Source organism: Macaca mulatta, chromosome 8 (assembly GCF_049350105.2).
Source record: "Macaca mulatta isolate MMU2019108-1 chromosome 8, T2T-MMU8v2.0, whole genome shotgun sequence".
In the NCBI taxonomy this organism is placed as follows: domain Eukaryota; kingdom Metazoa; phylum Chordata; class Mammalia; order Primates; family Cercopithecidae; genus Macaca; species Macaca mulatta.
The window spans coordinates 78,688,549-78,703,971 of NC_133413.1; the positions used below are offsets into that span (position 1 = coordinate 78,688,549).

At 35.0% G+C, this 15,423-nt stretch overlaps 1 protein-coding gene across 1 annotated transcript in view; it reads left to right on the forward strand.

Annotated features, from left to right (window-relative positions):
- The window catches only part of PREX2 (phosphatidylinositol-3,4,5-trisphosphate dependent Rac exchange factor 2), a 282,460-nt gene that overhangs the window by 63,842 nt on the left and 203,195 nt on the right, over positions 1-15,423 (forward strand). Inside the window, exons 5-6 of the mRNA XM_028852724.2 lie at positions 5,260-5,361; positions 8,538-8,699. Of these exons, the coding sequence (XP_028708557.1) occupies positions 5,260-5,361; positions 8,538-8,699 (264 nt within the window). The remainder of the gene's footprint in view (positions 1-5,259; positions 5,362-8,537; positions 8,700-15,423) is intronic.

Consider the following 15,423-nt stretch of genomic DNA (forward strand, 5'->3'; position numbering starts at 1 on the left):
TGTTAGGTCCAGTGAGAACCAAGGAATAGCATCAATATGGTGTAAAAATCTGTGGGATACCTCTGTTAGCATCCCCAGGTGAGGAAGCAAGAGTCCTTTGATAAAAATAAAAGTGAGAGCTGGGATCAGCTTGTGTTTGGGGAAGTACCACTAATGCCCCCTCGTGGTTGATAATGAATTATCTGTGAGACCCCACAGGTTCCTAGTGAGAGAGGCTTCTGCCAGAGTTCATCACTGCTTTATAGCCCCAGTTCCGTAGGGCCTCCTTTACTTCCGCTGAGAGAGCTGTAAGTAGGGCAGTAACAGGAAGGAAGCAAATCGTGGATATGGTAGAAAATAAGTGTAAAATTTAACCTTTCTCCTACATACATTTCTTATTTTGTTTTCATAAAAACAAGAAAAATATGTGTTTAATTTCTTTAGCTTAGCACAAATAAATGCGTATTTTGACTGTCATGGGCAAACTAATCGCTAGTGAAGAGCAGATTATAATTGTGCGATTCAGTGATATTGAGCAGAGTGTGGAGTTGTACAGCCATCCCCCAAATTCAGTTTTAGATCATTGTTGTCACCTCGGAAAGACCTCCATGTCCCTTTCCAGCCTATCTCTGTTCCCACCATTAGCACCAGGCACACACTGATTTGTTTTCATCCCTATAGATTGCCTTTTCTGGAGATTTTATGTAAGTGGAATCATACAATGCAATCTTTTGTGCCTGACTTCTTTCACTTAGTAAAATGTTTTCAAAGTTCATTCTTGCTATAGAATGTATCCATTTTCATTCTTTTTTTTTTTTTTTTTTTTTTTTTGAGACAGAGTCTGGCTCTGTCGCCCAGGCTGGAGTGCAATGGCGCGATCTCGGCTCACTGCAAGCTCCGCCTCCCGGGTTCACGCCATTCTCCTGCCTCAGCCTCCCGAGTAGCTGGGACTACAGGCGCCCGCCACCTCGCCTGGGTAGTTTTTGTATTTTTTAGTAGAGACGGGGTTTCACCGTGTTAGCCAGGACCATTTTCATTCATTTTAATTGCAAAATACTGTTCTATTGTATGGATATGCTGTATTTTGTTCATCTGTTTGCCAGTTAATGAAAATTGGGTCTGGATCCAGTTTGGGCTCCTATAAATAATGCTGTTACGAGCATTTATGTTCAAGTATTTGAATGGACATAATGTTTTTATTCTTTTGGGTGACATTAAAAGTGGAATTGATGCCTGTGTTGTATGATAAGCTCATGTTTAACTAATTAAGAAACTGCCAAACTATTTGTCATTGTGACTGTGCCGTATTTACTGGCAATGCATGAGGATTCCAGTTTCTCTATATCTTTGCCAACACTTGGCATTTTCAGTTTTTCTGATTATAGCCATGCTAGTGGGTGTGTAGTGCTATCTCATGATAGTTTAAATTTGTATTTTGCCAGTGACTAATTAAGCATGCTTTCATGTGCTTATTAACTCTTCATGTCTTGTTTAGTGAAATGTTTATTCAAATCTTTTACCCATTTAAAAATTGGGATGTTTGTTTTATATTGAGCTATAAATGTTTGTTTTTTCAGAGCTAAGTCCTATGTCAGATATATAATATGCAAATATTTCCTCCCAGTGTTGTCTGTTCGCTTTTAAAATATCATCTTTTTAAAATCAGAAGTTTTAAATTTTGATGAAGTCTAATTTATTACATTTTTTTTCTGTTATGACCATGCTTTTATTGTCATATGTGAGAAATCTGTATTCGGGTCTTGTACTTACTTTTTTTCCCTTTGTTTTTCCCCTTTTGATGCTATTGTGATTGAAATTATCTTAATGTCATTTAAAAATTGTTCATTGCTAATATATAGAAATTTAATTGGCTTTTGTTTATTGATCTTGTGTCCTGCGATCTAAATTTATGTATTTGTTAAGTAGTTCTTTTGTAGCTTGTTTAGGGTATTTTGCATATAGGATCAATTATCTGATAATAAAGATGATTTTACTCCTTCCTTTCCATTGTGGATGAATTATTTTTTTTCTTGCCTTATTGCACTGGCTGGAACCTTCAGTATAGTGTTGAATAAAAGTGGTAAGAGTGGGTACCCCTGCCATATTTCTAATCTCAGTAGGAAAACATTTAGTCCTTCTGCATTAAGTATGATGTTTGCTATCGATTTTTTTGGTAGATGTTCTTTCTTATGTTGGATAACTTTTATTATATTTCTAGTTCATATTATAAGATGTGAATAATAATATTCATATATATTGACAATGCTATGAATTATATGCATTGACAATGCTATGAATGACTATTCATATTATTCATATTGTTTAATGATCCAATTATTGAGAATGAGATATTGAAATCTCCATGTATAATTAAATTATCTATTTTACGCTTTAATTCTGTCCATTTTTGTTTGCTGTATTTTGGGACTCTGTTAGATATGCACACATTCATAATTGTTATATTCATATTTCTATTTATCATCATGAGGTCTTCTTTGTCCCTGTGGTATTTCCTCTGTTAAAGTCTATTTTTCCTAATAATATTATAGCTGTGATAGCTCTCTTACTATCTTTATATGTTATATCGTTTTCTGTTATTTTACTTACAAGCCATTTAGGATCTTTAAAATGTCTCTGGCAGATGGCATATTGTTGGGTCTGCTTTTTATCCAGTCTGACAGTCTCTGGGGTCCTCAGTTTGTTTGTTTTTAATGTAATTATCAATATGATGGTATTTACATGTGCCATTTTATTATTTTTTCCTATGTGTCTTTTTTGTTTGTTTCTTTGTTCCTCTTTTACCACCTACTTTTGTGTCAATCAAGCATTTTTTGTGTACCATTTTGATTCCTCTCAATTTTTAAACTGTATTATTAGCAGTTTTTTTGGTGATTGCTCTAGGAACTACAATATGTATCTTAACATATCAAATCTATGTTAGGTTAATACTGACCTAATTCCAGTTAAATATAGGGGAAATTTGGCTATAATATTTCCTGAATAGAAATGGAAAATGTTCCATTTCATCTCTTCTCTATTGTGCTATTATTGCCATATATATTATATTATATATGTTATAAACTTCACAATACAGTGTTACAATTATTGCTTTCTATATTTTTCTGCAGTCTTTTATATTTATGTAAATATTTACCATCTCTGGTGCTCTTATTTCTTCCTGTGTATTTGACTCTGATATTAGACTTTTCAGCCCTTAGTACTTCTTGTAAGTCATTTCTACTAGCAATGACTTTGCTCAGTCTTTTTTTTTGTTTTTGTTTTTGTTTAAATCTGCAAATGTCTTTATTTTGCCCTCAGTTCTGAAGGATAATTTTACTTGGACATAGAACTTTTTGACTGATAGATTTTTTTCTCAGTCAGCGCTTTGAATATGTCATTCTACTACCTTATGGCTTACATTGTTTCTGATGATAAGGCATCTGCTATAATTGTATGGTTATTATACTTTATATGATGGGACATTTTTCTCTTTTTTGCTGTTCTCTAGATTTTCTCTTTGTGTTTTTCTTTCAGTAGTTCAATGATGTATTTAGGTGTGGGGATGGTTGTACATTTCTTATTTATAGTTGAGCTTTTTGAATCTATAGATTAAATTTTTCATCAAATCTGGGAAGTTTTTAGCCATTATTTTAGAAATATTTATCTGACCCTTAGTTTTCTTCTTTAGTGACTCCAATTTACACACATGTTGGTAAGCTTAATGTTTCCTCTTGGTTCCTGATGCACTTTTCATTTTTCTACAATCTCCTGGGCTCAAGCAATCTCTTACCTCAGCCTCCCAAAGTGCTGAGATTATAGGCGTGAGCCACTGTACCTGGTCAGGAAACATATTCTTTATGTATGTGTAAGGAGCTAGCTCTCCTAAGCCAGTCTAAAGTGTTAGCCAACCTGTGGGATTATGAATTGAGTTCACAATCTATACAGTACTAATACACAAGGCAATAAAAGTGGGCCAGATAGCCCTGAGTGATTTTAGGGCACTTCAGTCCAGAGGCAGGTGAGGGGATGGCTGCTGTAATTTACAGGGATGCTAACATACTGGAACGGAAACATCACTGGAAATATAACGAGATGTAGATAGTTGTATTTCATAGGATTCCTCTGGGGGAAAATACCAAATATAGTTTGAAAGAATATTTTGATAACCCGATTGCAGCAGGGAGTGAAACCCCCAAAGAGGATGCTTGTGTAAGAGCATGTGTTTGCTGCTATGTCATCTGTGGGGTCTGGGTGAAGTTACATTCATAGTGCTGATTTTGCTGACTTGGACCACAAATTGAGGCTGATATTCAGTTGCTCAGGACAGCAGAAAATTGTTCTGCTACTATCGGTCTTCCTTTTGCATCCTTTCCTGATCAACACTCAGCCTCTCCTCTCAATGAACCTGAAACAGTATTTTAAAAATTGTAGTATGAAAGTTGCTAACTTAGCTTGATATTTGAGGGGCTCTCTTCTTCCTCTGTTAGATATTTATTAAATAATTTGTCTGTTGTGGGCACTGCAGAAAGAAGGTTTGGGCAAGTTTCAAGTCTGTTTCATTGCATGTTGCTTATGAAGGTGAAGGCTTTATTTTTCAGAGTCAGTTTTCTCTTGACCACCACTTTATCATCAATGAAAGCTGCTTCAGTTTCACCCCACTCTGATTCCTGATTTTGAGATTTCGTCTTTCACCTTGCCTCTGCGGAGATCCTGTCTGACCTCCTTCTCTGACACTGGCTGCCCAGCGTCTTTGGTGCAGTGTAATAGCAAAAAATGACTCAGAGATCATTTGCTTAAAACCTGCCCTATTTATGGAGAGGAAAACTAGAATTCTGAAATCAGCCCAAGTTGTATCACTTGTCAGTTGCAGAGCCTGAGTTAGAACCTAACTGTCTTGATACTTGCCCTTCTACAACATAATATACCTTTCTTTATAAGCAAAATCAATCTATCTATTTATGTGTCAATCATCTGTTTATCCACCACTTATCCATCCATTCATTCATCTCACTCTCTCTTTCTCCACCTCTTTTTCCTCAGACTTCATACTCAGGGGAATATAAGTGCATTAATTTTTAAGATAGAGATTCACAACACAGTTCTGTAACTAGTATTTTTCTTTTTCTAGCTATGAGTGTTTGTGACTGAATATGCTTTTCTTAGAGAAAGAAAGTATATAAAGACATATGCTTTCACTAGTTTTCAGCATTTTATGGTAGAAAAACGTTTTGCTGCCTGAGACTTTAAAAATGTAATTAATTATGATTATTTTCACCCCAGAACTGTATGCTGCTTGGAGGACGGAAGAACACAGATGTTCCCTTGGAAGGATATTTAGTAACACCAATACAAAGAATATGCAAGTACCCTCTCATTTTGAAGGTATTTTATGTGCTACCTCGTTGTAGCCATTTCCTTGTACCTACATATTTTGCTGATGATCTTTTTAAAAAATTATTTTAAAGAGTCTAATATTCTAAAGGAAGGGCAGACCGTAAGTATTGGAAAAAAGTGGTCATTTTGTCACAAATTTATATATAGTGTAGGAAACAGATTTTTAGTGGAAAAGCCACTGAAAGAGCTTTTGGTGCTCTTTGTATAAAACACACTTAAGTTTCATTTAGAGGAAATGCATTAGCTTCAAGATAGATCCCATTAAGTTCATTATGACTAGTTTATATAGCATTTTGCAGGGCCTTTTATTTTAAATAAATCCACTGCTGGTATATTTTTGATTTCCTTAAACTTTGATGACTTTGTGATACTAATGAAATTATGGTCAAAATTCTATAATTGCATAGCCAGAATTTAAAATTATTATTAAAGGGAATAGTGTGGGTCGCATGAGACAATAAATGATAGAATGTGGAATGAGGTTGCTAAGAAAACATTGCCTCTAGAAGATGTAAAACATCCCACTAATGGTTGTAGATTTGTTGCCTCATTATAGTAACCACAATTTTTATTATGAAAAATATACTGTAAGGTGCCAACTACTTACTGCCCTTACTGCAACAGACCTATGAATAGGGCAAGACAGCAATTTTTGAAACTACATTTTTTGGAACCATAACATCAGGATAGGCAGCCTGGGATAGTGGTTAAGCACATGAACTCTGAGTTTAAATTCCGAGTATTGTGCTTACTGGACTTGTAATTGAACCTCTTAATGCCTTGGTTTTTCATTTATGAAATAGAGATGATGATGATGATGATGATAATGATGATGAAATTATAGCATAGACCTGTGGGAATGTGTGTACGTATGTATACATGTGTATTTTGAATACATATATATGCATATATATAGGATTATATAATAATAATGATTAATTTAACTATTTTATAAAATCATTAGCATAGTATGTACGTTATAAGTATTAGCCATTTTTATTCATATCTATTTGATTCTGATTTGTTTTAATATATAAATTACTACTTGGCATCTAAACTTCAAAAAATACTCAGAAATACTAGAGACATATTAACTAGTGTTTTTATTGATTTGCTTTTTAAGAAATAAATGTTGAATTTGAACTAAAAATGTAGTTTAATACAACTCTTGTCAATTCCATAAATTGGGTATCTGTGTAAATTTTATTTGAAAATGTTTGTTCCTTATTAAAGAAATAAAAGTCTCGCGTTGCTTGCTTAAGCCATAAAAAGCCTCAGAGAGGCTGACACAGGAGTCCCCAGCTCTGCAGAGAGAGTATTGTTGCAAATGTGTCTCCTTTCTTTCTGAGAATCCCTACAGACCTCTGACTTGACTCAGTTTACCTGTGTACTCATTACTGCAGTTATTCCTGACCCTGATTTTGGAATCCCAAGGGATTTGTTTAAGAAGGGATAGGGAGATTAAAAGGTTATATCCTGACAAAGTGGTTATTCTAAATTACTCATTTCTGATTAGGGATGAACTCAAGTATTTGAACTGACCTCTCAGAAGAAAGCATTGTGGATGCATCCTTTCTTAGCCAGAAGGTCGGTTCAGAGCCCCTTCAAGCAGCAGAAGGTTGACCTCCTTTCCCTTTTCTGGTAGATTATCTCCACAAAGAAACATGAAAAACTGTTAACTCATGTAATAGATACGTTGGCGTTGATATTTGTCTGTGTTGTACCATCAGCTGAAAAATTCTGCTGGGATTTTCTTTGATTTAGGGTGTTTCATTTATTTGGAAAAAAATATTCTATGGATTAGGCTGTAGTGTTAGGAAAAGATACATTGATGTTATTTGTGGAGCTTGAAATTATTGAGTTGGTCAATCAACACTGGGTTCTTAGCAAGTAATGGCTAACAGATTGTGAGTGATGGTTTCCTCTCACTATTTCACATTATGCAAATTCATATTCAACTCCTTAGATGATTGGACCCCAAATTATGGCCTGTGGACTGACTTGACCACTTGACGTAATTTACAGGTGCCTCTACTCTTTAGAGTTTTTAAAGAAGCCTGCATGTCTCATTTATGGATTTGTGATCCAGCACAACTTTTAAACCTTGTCTTGGGAGTGATATAATATGTATTCCTCTGGTGTTAGCTCTGCAGAACAAGGTGTGAACATAACGAATTTAGGGTCCAAGTTTATGGCAGAGTTTTCAACAATAACAGAACTCAAAAGAATATAACAACTGCATATTTTCACACTGTTTGTTGAGAATTTAGAAAATTCTTTTCAAGACTTGCCTCAGGATTTCTGTAATTGTGTTAGTTACGTGATGATGGCAACTGTAGTAAGGAAACACATGACTAATTAAAAAGCAATGTGGTCCCAACTGTCTAGACAGTGGGTGAAGATGTTTAATTTTGTGCTTTTAAACAACTAACAACGGCTTTCAATATGTTTAAGAGATTAAAGATTATTCTAGTTTTGATGAGTGGGGAAAATAGAAATAAAAAGACCCTCCCAATCCCCTAAATACCAAAAACAAAAAAGGAAACTATTGAGGGGTACATGGTAGTTCATTCATCACATAGAATAAGCCTGAGTAATTGGGAAAAACAGCATAAATTGCTCCTTTAATGATGGAGTATTATAGAATTTATAAAATTATCTTGTTGTAGTAGAAGACATTATTTTAAAATTTTACTTTATGACATATTTTTATAGTTTCTCAAAAATATTAGAAAATAAGATGTTTAAATTATTTTTGAAGTTATGACATACTTAAAGATTTGTTATTCTGTTAAAGACTCTAGAAAAATGAAATTAACATATAAAGATGTGCTTCTGTTAGAACAAAAGTCAAATTATTAAAAACATAAAAATTTGTGTTCCCGGTAAGATATTTGACCATTCAAAAGGAGGAACCTAACTTAATTTTTAAAAACAAAGTAAGTTTGAGGAAAAATTAAAGTGACTGCAAAAATATGCATTTGGGTTACACTTACTCGTTGATTCAAACTTTTGTTTTTGATCTTAATCTTAGAGGAATTTGTGATGTCACTTATGGAAGTGGCTCTCACGATCTTTGCAATTTTCATTTCCTGGTCAGGATGAACCTGCTGTACCAGAAAGCTGAAGATCAAAGGGCAATTTGTTTTTTTGTGTATAAACAGGAGTTGCTGAAGCGGACTCCACGGAAACACAGTGACTATGCAGCAGTGATGGAAGCCCTCCAAGCCATGAAAGCTGTCTGTTCCAACATAAATGAGGCCAAGAGACAGATGGAGAAGTTAGAAGTTTTAGAGGAATGGCAGTCTCACATTGAAGGCTGGGAGGTACATTCACTTTGCTCGACAATCGAGCTTAAGATAGTTTAATGTTGCAGGCCTTGTGCAGAATTACTGGCGTTGGATGGAACCATAAATGGTCATTTTCTTAGATATTTCTTGAGGACTACAGTCAATTCTGAAAAGTGCTCACTTTCATCATTATTTTAAAGTATCTTTAAGGTGGTGGTTAATTGACTTAACCTTGACCGAAGAAGTTTGTGATGGAGCCAATGGATACTATGTGGGCTATAAGCTTTAATATTTTAGCATTTATGCATCGTGATGATTCTGTTCCTCTCTTAACTTTGGCCATAAGTACACAGCCTGAATCCTGGGGGAGTGAAGAAGGGACGGAAAGTTCAGTAGGTGTGCTGTGATATTACTTTCAGTCTCTAAATTACGTGTTCACTTAACCTCTTTGTTTTGATTTCTTCATTTATAAACTGAAGGAATTGGCTATGATCTTATTTTTAAGGTTTATTCAAGATGAAAAATGTTATGACTTCCTGAGTCATTAAGGAAATTTTTTTATGCCAAAAAGAAGAGTATAGTTCAAAATCTGTAAAATATTTTCAGCTAATGGTAACTTTGATTCTCAGTTATTTCATGGGGTTGGAGTCCTATGTTACTTTACTACTATGCAAAGAATGAACTCAAATTCTGTCATTACGTTGCCTTAATTTAAATGAGTGTAAGCTTTGGACTAGGTCAAATTTTTTCTTGTTATAAAGTAAGCAATTAAGATAACTTTTAAGTGTAGGAAAGATTGAAAATGCTCCTAGCCAAATACTGTTATCACATAAAACTAAGTGGATTGCTTTATCTTTAAGGCTTTAGATGAATTTGTTTCTTAACCTTTGATATGTTAATTTTCATTTGGACCTAAAATTATGTCCACCCAGATATGCAAAGAAACCTCAAACATTGACCTTAAGGAATTCTCCCGTTTGTCCCTTCTCTCCTATGAATCTTTTAAAATGCTAACTGGGGTTGACCTAGCTGCTTCTTTGTCTAACTCTTTCCATTTCAAGTGTCCAGAGTGCCCTCACATTCAGCATGAATGCTGCCTCTTTCAGGCGGCTAAAATGGTTGTGTGTTTTACAGTTAATTCATGATGATTATTTCTTTCCTGGGGAGCTGTTGTCCTGCTGTGATGAGAAAAATGGACTCCAGTTTGCTTTTGGAGTTCTGTTGTCACTCAAACACTGGAAGAAAAGTGGAACTTGCTTTAAATTGCAGAATTTGTCAATGAAATGTGCCAGGCCTTTTACTAAAACAAAAACTTCAGAGACTTTTTTCGGCACTCTAAGGAAATGGAATCTGTCATAATTTTGTTTCATCCTGGTGTATATCCTAAAAATTGAGTGTACTGTAGAAATGAGAGATTCCTTAAAAGTTATTGATACTGTTTACACAGTATACACCAGTTACTCAAAGGAAGAATGAATGTAGGTGGAACTATATCATATGTAGCCCACAACCGACTTCACCAGCTTTTGTGGTTTTACGACATTCTGAGAGCAAGAGAAAATGGGACACTGAGACAGGGAAAACTGGATGGAGTTAAGGAATTCTGTTGTGTATTCAGAGAAATTAGAGAAGAATGCTGCCACTTGTTAGGTATAAGAACTTGGGTAAGTTAAATAGTCCTTGTTTTTAAATTCTACAGTCAGTTCCAGGAGGCACAAAGGAGATAATATGAAAGTTGGGTTCCAAGAAAGTGATTCCAAGAAGAAGTGGCAACATAAATTCTACTTGAGTAGGATTTGACAATGATTGCGAAAGACGGCCATACAGAGATTGGGAGTTTTGGGACTTTGAGGGAGTGCAGCTTGGAGCAGGGCCCAGTCAGTGGGTTTGGCAATTTGTGATAAGAGCTCCATTGCCTGTCCCAGTCCACCACCCCATCGAGGGGGGCAACTTGATTTTCAGGCCTGGTCCCTTCTGGGGAGTTTAGGAGAAATTGCTAGTCTCATAGGACTCTCTGTAAGGACATAGAGTCACACAGGCTGAATTCAGGCCCTGGGAGGAAGCTGTAATGAGTTAAGAGCTGTCTTTGACTTGCTAATGGGGATCCTTGCTCAGCCTGCGGAAGCCTTGTGTATCTGTGGAGAGGCTACCTTAGGATTAGGACGTGGAGAAGTTCAGATGTAGTGTGGCATGACAGTTACAGAATGCAGAGTTCCCTGACGAGTTTTTGAGGTTAGGAGTCTTGGGCTTATGCTAGGAAACACCTTCTCCAGCTCCTTCCATAGGCTCCTGCAGACCACGTTCAGGGCCTCCTTAGGGAGGACACTGTTCGTTCAGTGACTAAAATTCTATTTGATGGAATCCAAGTCTGATATACCATGAATTTGCATTATTTCTATTATAGGTGTATTATTCTGTCATTTAATTATCACTGTTAATCAAATGAAAGCTTTCATTTTAAACAATAACATCTCTTAGGCACAATGTTCCTATCTAGTATTTTGTGTTACTAAATTATTTACATTCCCGAATGTTGAATTTAGGTAAAGAAGCAATTGAAATTTATTGTTTGCAAAACATATGACAGTGAGAAAAGCATGGCTTTTGAGCAGAGTCAGTTTTTAGTCTGGACTCTAACCCTTTGTTTGGGGATGATATATAATTCCTCTCCTATATGGAGTGTGGATTATTGCAGAAGTCAAATGAAATAAGTAAAAGTGCTTTGAATACTGTAAGATGTTATGCAAATATGAGGTAGTATTTTAAAGCTTTAAACAGTTCCCCTCATTTGTCTAATATATGCATCTATCTACTGAAGGTATTACAGTACTTAGGGTTATATGGTTGTAAGCAACAGAAACTAAAAGAAAAATTAATTTAAAAGATTGGGTAGCTTGCAGAGTCAACACAAAAGCTACAGCGTCAGACCTGAGAAGGGTGTCTAGGCGGCTGAAACTGTTTGACAGTCTCATCCATGCCCTAGCTAAAATGAATAGGCTGTAATAATTTTTTCCATCTTTATATGACTACACTCAAGACTGAAGATCAAAATCCAAGATTCAAGTAATCTTGCTTGGGTGAATTTGCTAGGGGAAGGGCAGAGGAACTTGACTGCCAGCCCTCCAATTTCTTTTTGGGGAAATAACTGATTCTCCATTGTATGCGTTATAATCACATACAGTGCGTTATAATCATCTCCACAGTTGGCTGAGATGCTATACTCTTCATTGAATAGATTTAAAAAATGAAGACTATTTCGCTTACCCGAGTTCTTATAACTAATAGGTGACAACATTTAGATCTGAAAATAGGCAGCTTGACTCTAAAGCTTATATTCCTTACCATGTGCTATTATATCCACTCAGATACAAATTTGGCAAGTGCTTTGGATTAAGTTTGTTTTCCTGCTTGTCTTTTAAAAGTAAGTTGATTATCAAAATTAGGTTTTTGTCAGCGTTTATGTAGTAACTTCCATTACAGAAAATCTATAGTGTATGTTTTATTTGTTCATTTTTGAAGTTATGCCTTTTGTTAGTATAATTTATTATATCTCAGTCATATAAGTTATGCAACATTCAGAACATTCTGCAAGATAGTCTACTGAAGGTAATTGTGGGCGATGATTAATATGCCCTGGAAGGGAAGTTTATTAGCTGTTTAATCAGAGTCACTGATTCATTTCATAGAACAGGACCATTCTCTGTCTGTGTGTTGGTTGATTGATTATGTTGTAATGATAACTGTAGCCTTTGGAGCTATACTGAAGTATTTTGACAAGGAAGTATCAATAAACATTACGTTGTCAGTAATTCAGCTTTAAGTCCTTGATATGCCTGTTTGGAATTGATCTCTCAAATCTGGAAAACAGTATTATGATAAAAGATAAGAGAAGGAATTATTAATATATGAAGGTGTTGGAATAAATGAGATTCAAGATAAATATTGTGTTTTAGAAAGTAAAGAGACACAGAAAGAAATTGGACATTTCTTTATTACCTTTTTACATGGAAAAATACAGTGTTACAGGACCATTTAAAAATTACTTCTTGTTGGTTTTGGAATCTGTTTGCTGCTTCCATTTGATTGAGTTTGTGCCTGACAGTGTATTGACTTCAGGTCATGTTTCTTGTTATTTCATGGATGTGAGTCTTCCAGAGCTTAGTGCTGGTACTTGTTTCTTTTTGTCCTCTGTACGAGGTGATTTGGCAGATACAAATTCATCTTCTACCTTGAGATAGAATTGATTTATATATAGTCTTTGTTATTTGAGGATAAGTGGTTCTGGAAAAAGACGACTGAAAATGAATCCAGGTTAAAAGAGGCACAAAATTTCAATGAAGTGTAAGGGGGGAAGGTTTGATGGGACTTTATGTAAAATGAAAATTTATATTATTTGTTTTATATGTCACAGAAATCAGGTTATAATTTTAGTTAATAGTTTTAACCTCAAAAAGAGCAAATCAAATGCTGAGTCTTTTTTGGGGTGTGTCAATCATTTTATGATAAGACAATATAATATTCTTTATGTTTGTTTTCACAGTATTTTTTTAAAGATTTATCTTTGTAAGAATGTTCAAATGCTTCATCAATGTTTTTAAGAGACTCCTTTGATATCAGAACTGTTCTCTTATGAAGCACATTCTAGTTGTCGGTCTTGTCAATTTTCTTTTCTTCCACTGTGAATGGATCTAGCTCTGTTAGATCTTTGTCTGCTGATGCATTGTATACGAGTGGGGACATTTCAAGGCCTCCTGTCATCTTTCATCTTTTCCAAGATTGTAGTTTCTCTCCGCAGTCAGTTCATACATATCTGTGGTTAAACAGTTCTTAATGATTTTTGCCGGCCATTATCCTAGAGATAATGCACAAATTTAAGTCATGGGAAATCAAAGGCACAGTGGGCATGCTTTAGAGTTTCAAAGATAAATGCAGGATAAAGGAAAATGCTGTGAGCTGCTGTGTTAGGATGATATTTTTAGACAAATCTGCACATTTTGACATAGAATCCTTTAGTACATTAACAATTCTCAGGGAATTATTTAATTACTCAAGGAAGATATTTCATGCCATGATGGTAGATTACTGTGGTAGAAGATGGTGAAAGGTGATATTGCACTAATTCTTGAAGCCTGCTTTAAGTGTTAAAGGTACATCATCTCAGTGACAGAAACATCTCAGTCAGATTCAGTAAAACACAATCTGACCGAAGTTATATGTATATTGTGAGATACACTTTGCGGCATAACCATGAATTCTAGAAGCTATCAATGGTTGTGCTTGTCCTTATTTACTAAAAATGTGATTAGCAATTGACTAAACTGATGATTTGGGTTGCTTATATAAAGAAATGTTGACCTTAAAGAGGTCAGTCAATCTTACTCTGTTTTTTGATCAGGAATGAGGAACTGATGGGGACTTTTAGTAATGCCTTAGATAGAAAAGGTCTGTATATTAGCAAGGGGCTTGAGAGTTTCTTGTATCAATATGGACGGGTGATTCAAAAAGTCAAACTACAGGATGGAGGAAAAAGACCTAGAGGTTTGATTGATTGTAGCATCACTTTGAATCAGTTGTAAGATAACAATGTCATTATAGTTAGTTCAATTTTATATAAAATACTCCTTACATTTATTAAGAAAGATAATTATCAACAAGTCAGGAAATGCTTTGTTAAGAATGCACCTACTAATATCTGCATATGTTAATTTGAGGTACTCGGGAGATTTATTTAATGTGAAAATTAAGATGATATCTGCAGTAACCCTTTCATAATGTAACAGCTTATCATCCAGGGTTGGCCTATACGGGTCATCATAAGAAATGGTCTAAGGGAGAGCTATTCTGTACACTCTGTGAAATTGCTGTAAATTAAAACCACTTTGCTTAATGAACACATGATAAAGTACATGAAATTTTGTAACTTTTTTTTTTTTGCCAAATCTTCACTTGTATATCCACTTTCAGGATGAAAAGAAATAATAAAGGAACAGCCGGGTGTGGTGGCTTATGCCTGTAATCCCAGCACTTTGGGAGGCCAAGGCGGGCAGATCACCTGAGGTCGGGAGTTCGAGACCCGCCTGACCAACATGGAGAAACCCTGTCTCTACTAAAAATACAGCATTAACCGGGCATGGTGGTATGCCTGTAATCCTGGCTACTTGGGAGGCTGAGGCAGGAGAATTGCTTGAACCCAGGAGGCGGAGGTTGCGGTGAGCTGAGATTGCACCATTGCACTCCAGCCTGGGCAACAAGAGCGAAACTCTGTCTCAAAAAAAAAAAAAAAAGAAATAATAAAGGAAAATGTCTAAAATTTGCAATATAAAGATAATCAAATTAATATTTAAAAACTCTCTTAATTAATTCCCCATTTTGAAAGTTTGATTTGTCATTGTAGGAGTTAGTTGTTATTTTAATTTAAATTTTTATAATTAACCAGAGAAACTATTATCAGTGATTATTGTGGAAATATGAAATTTAAAATTAATGTTCTAAATTTTAAATATGAAACATTAAAAATAGAAACATTGAGTTACACAAAAATTAGAAATTTACTCCCGATTTAAAGAATCTTGATATAGTTGAAACTTAAAGTCTCTTGCAGAACACATATATAGATCTTTATGGAAAATGTCCTTTTTCTTTTTTTTTTGGTCCAACTCAGTGCATTGGTTATGATAGATTAGGTTGTAGAAACAAATAGACTATAATATTTATAATGGCTCGAAATAGACATTTCTGTGCATCTCCCACCACAGTCCGA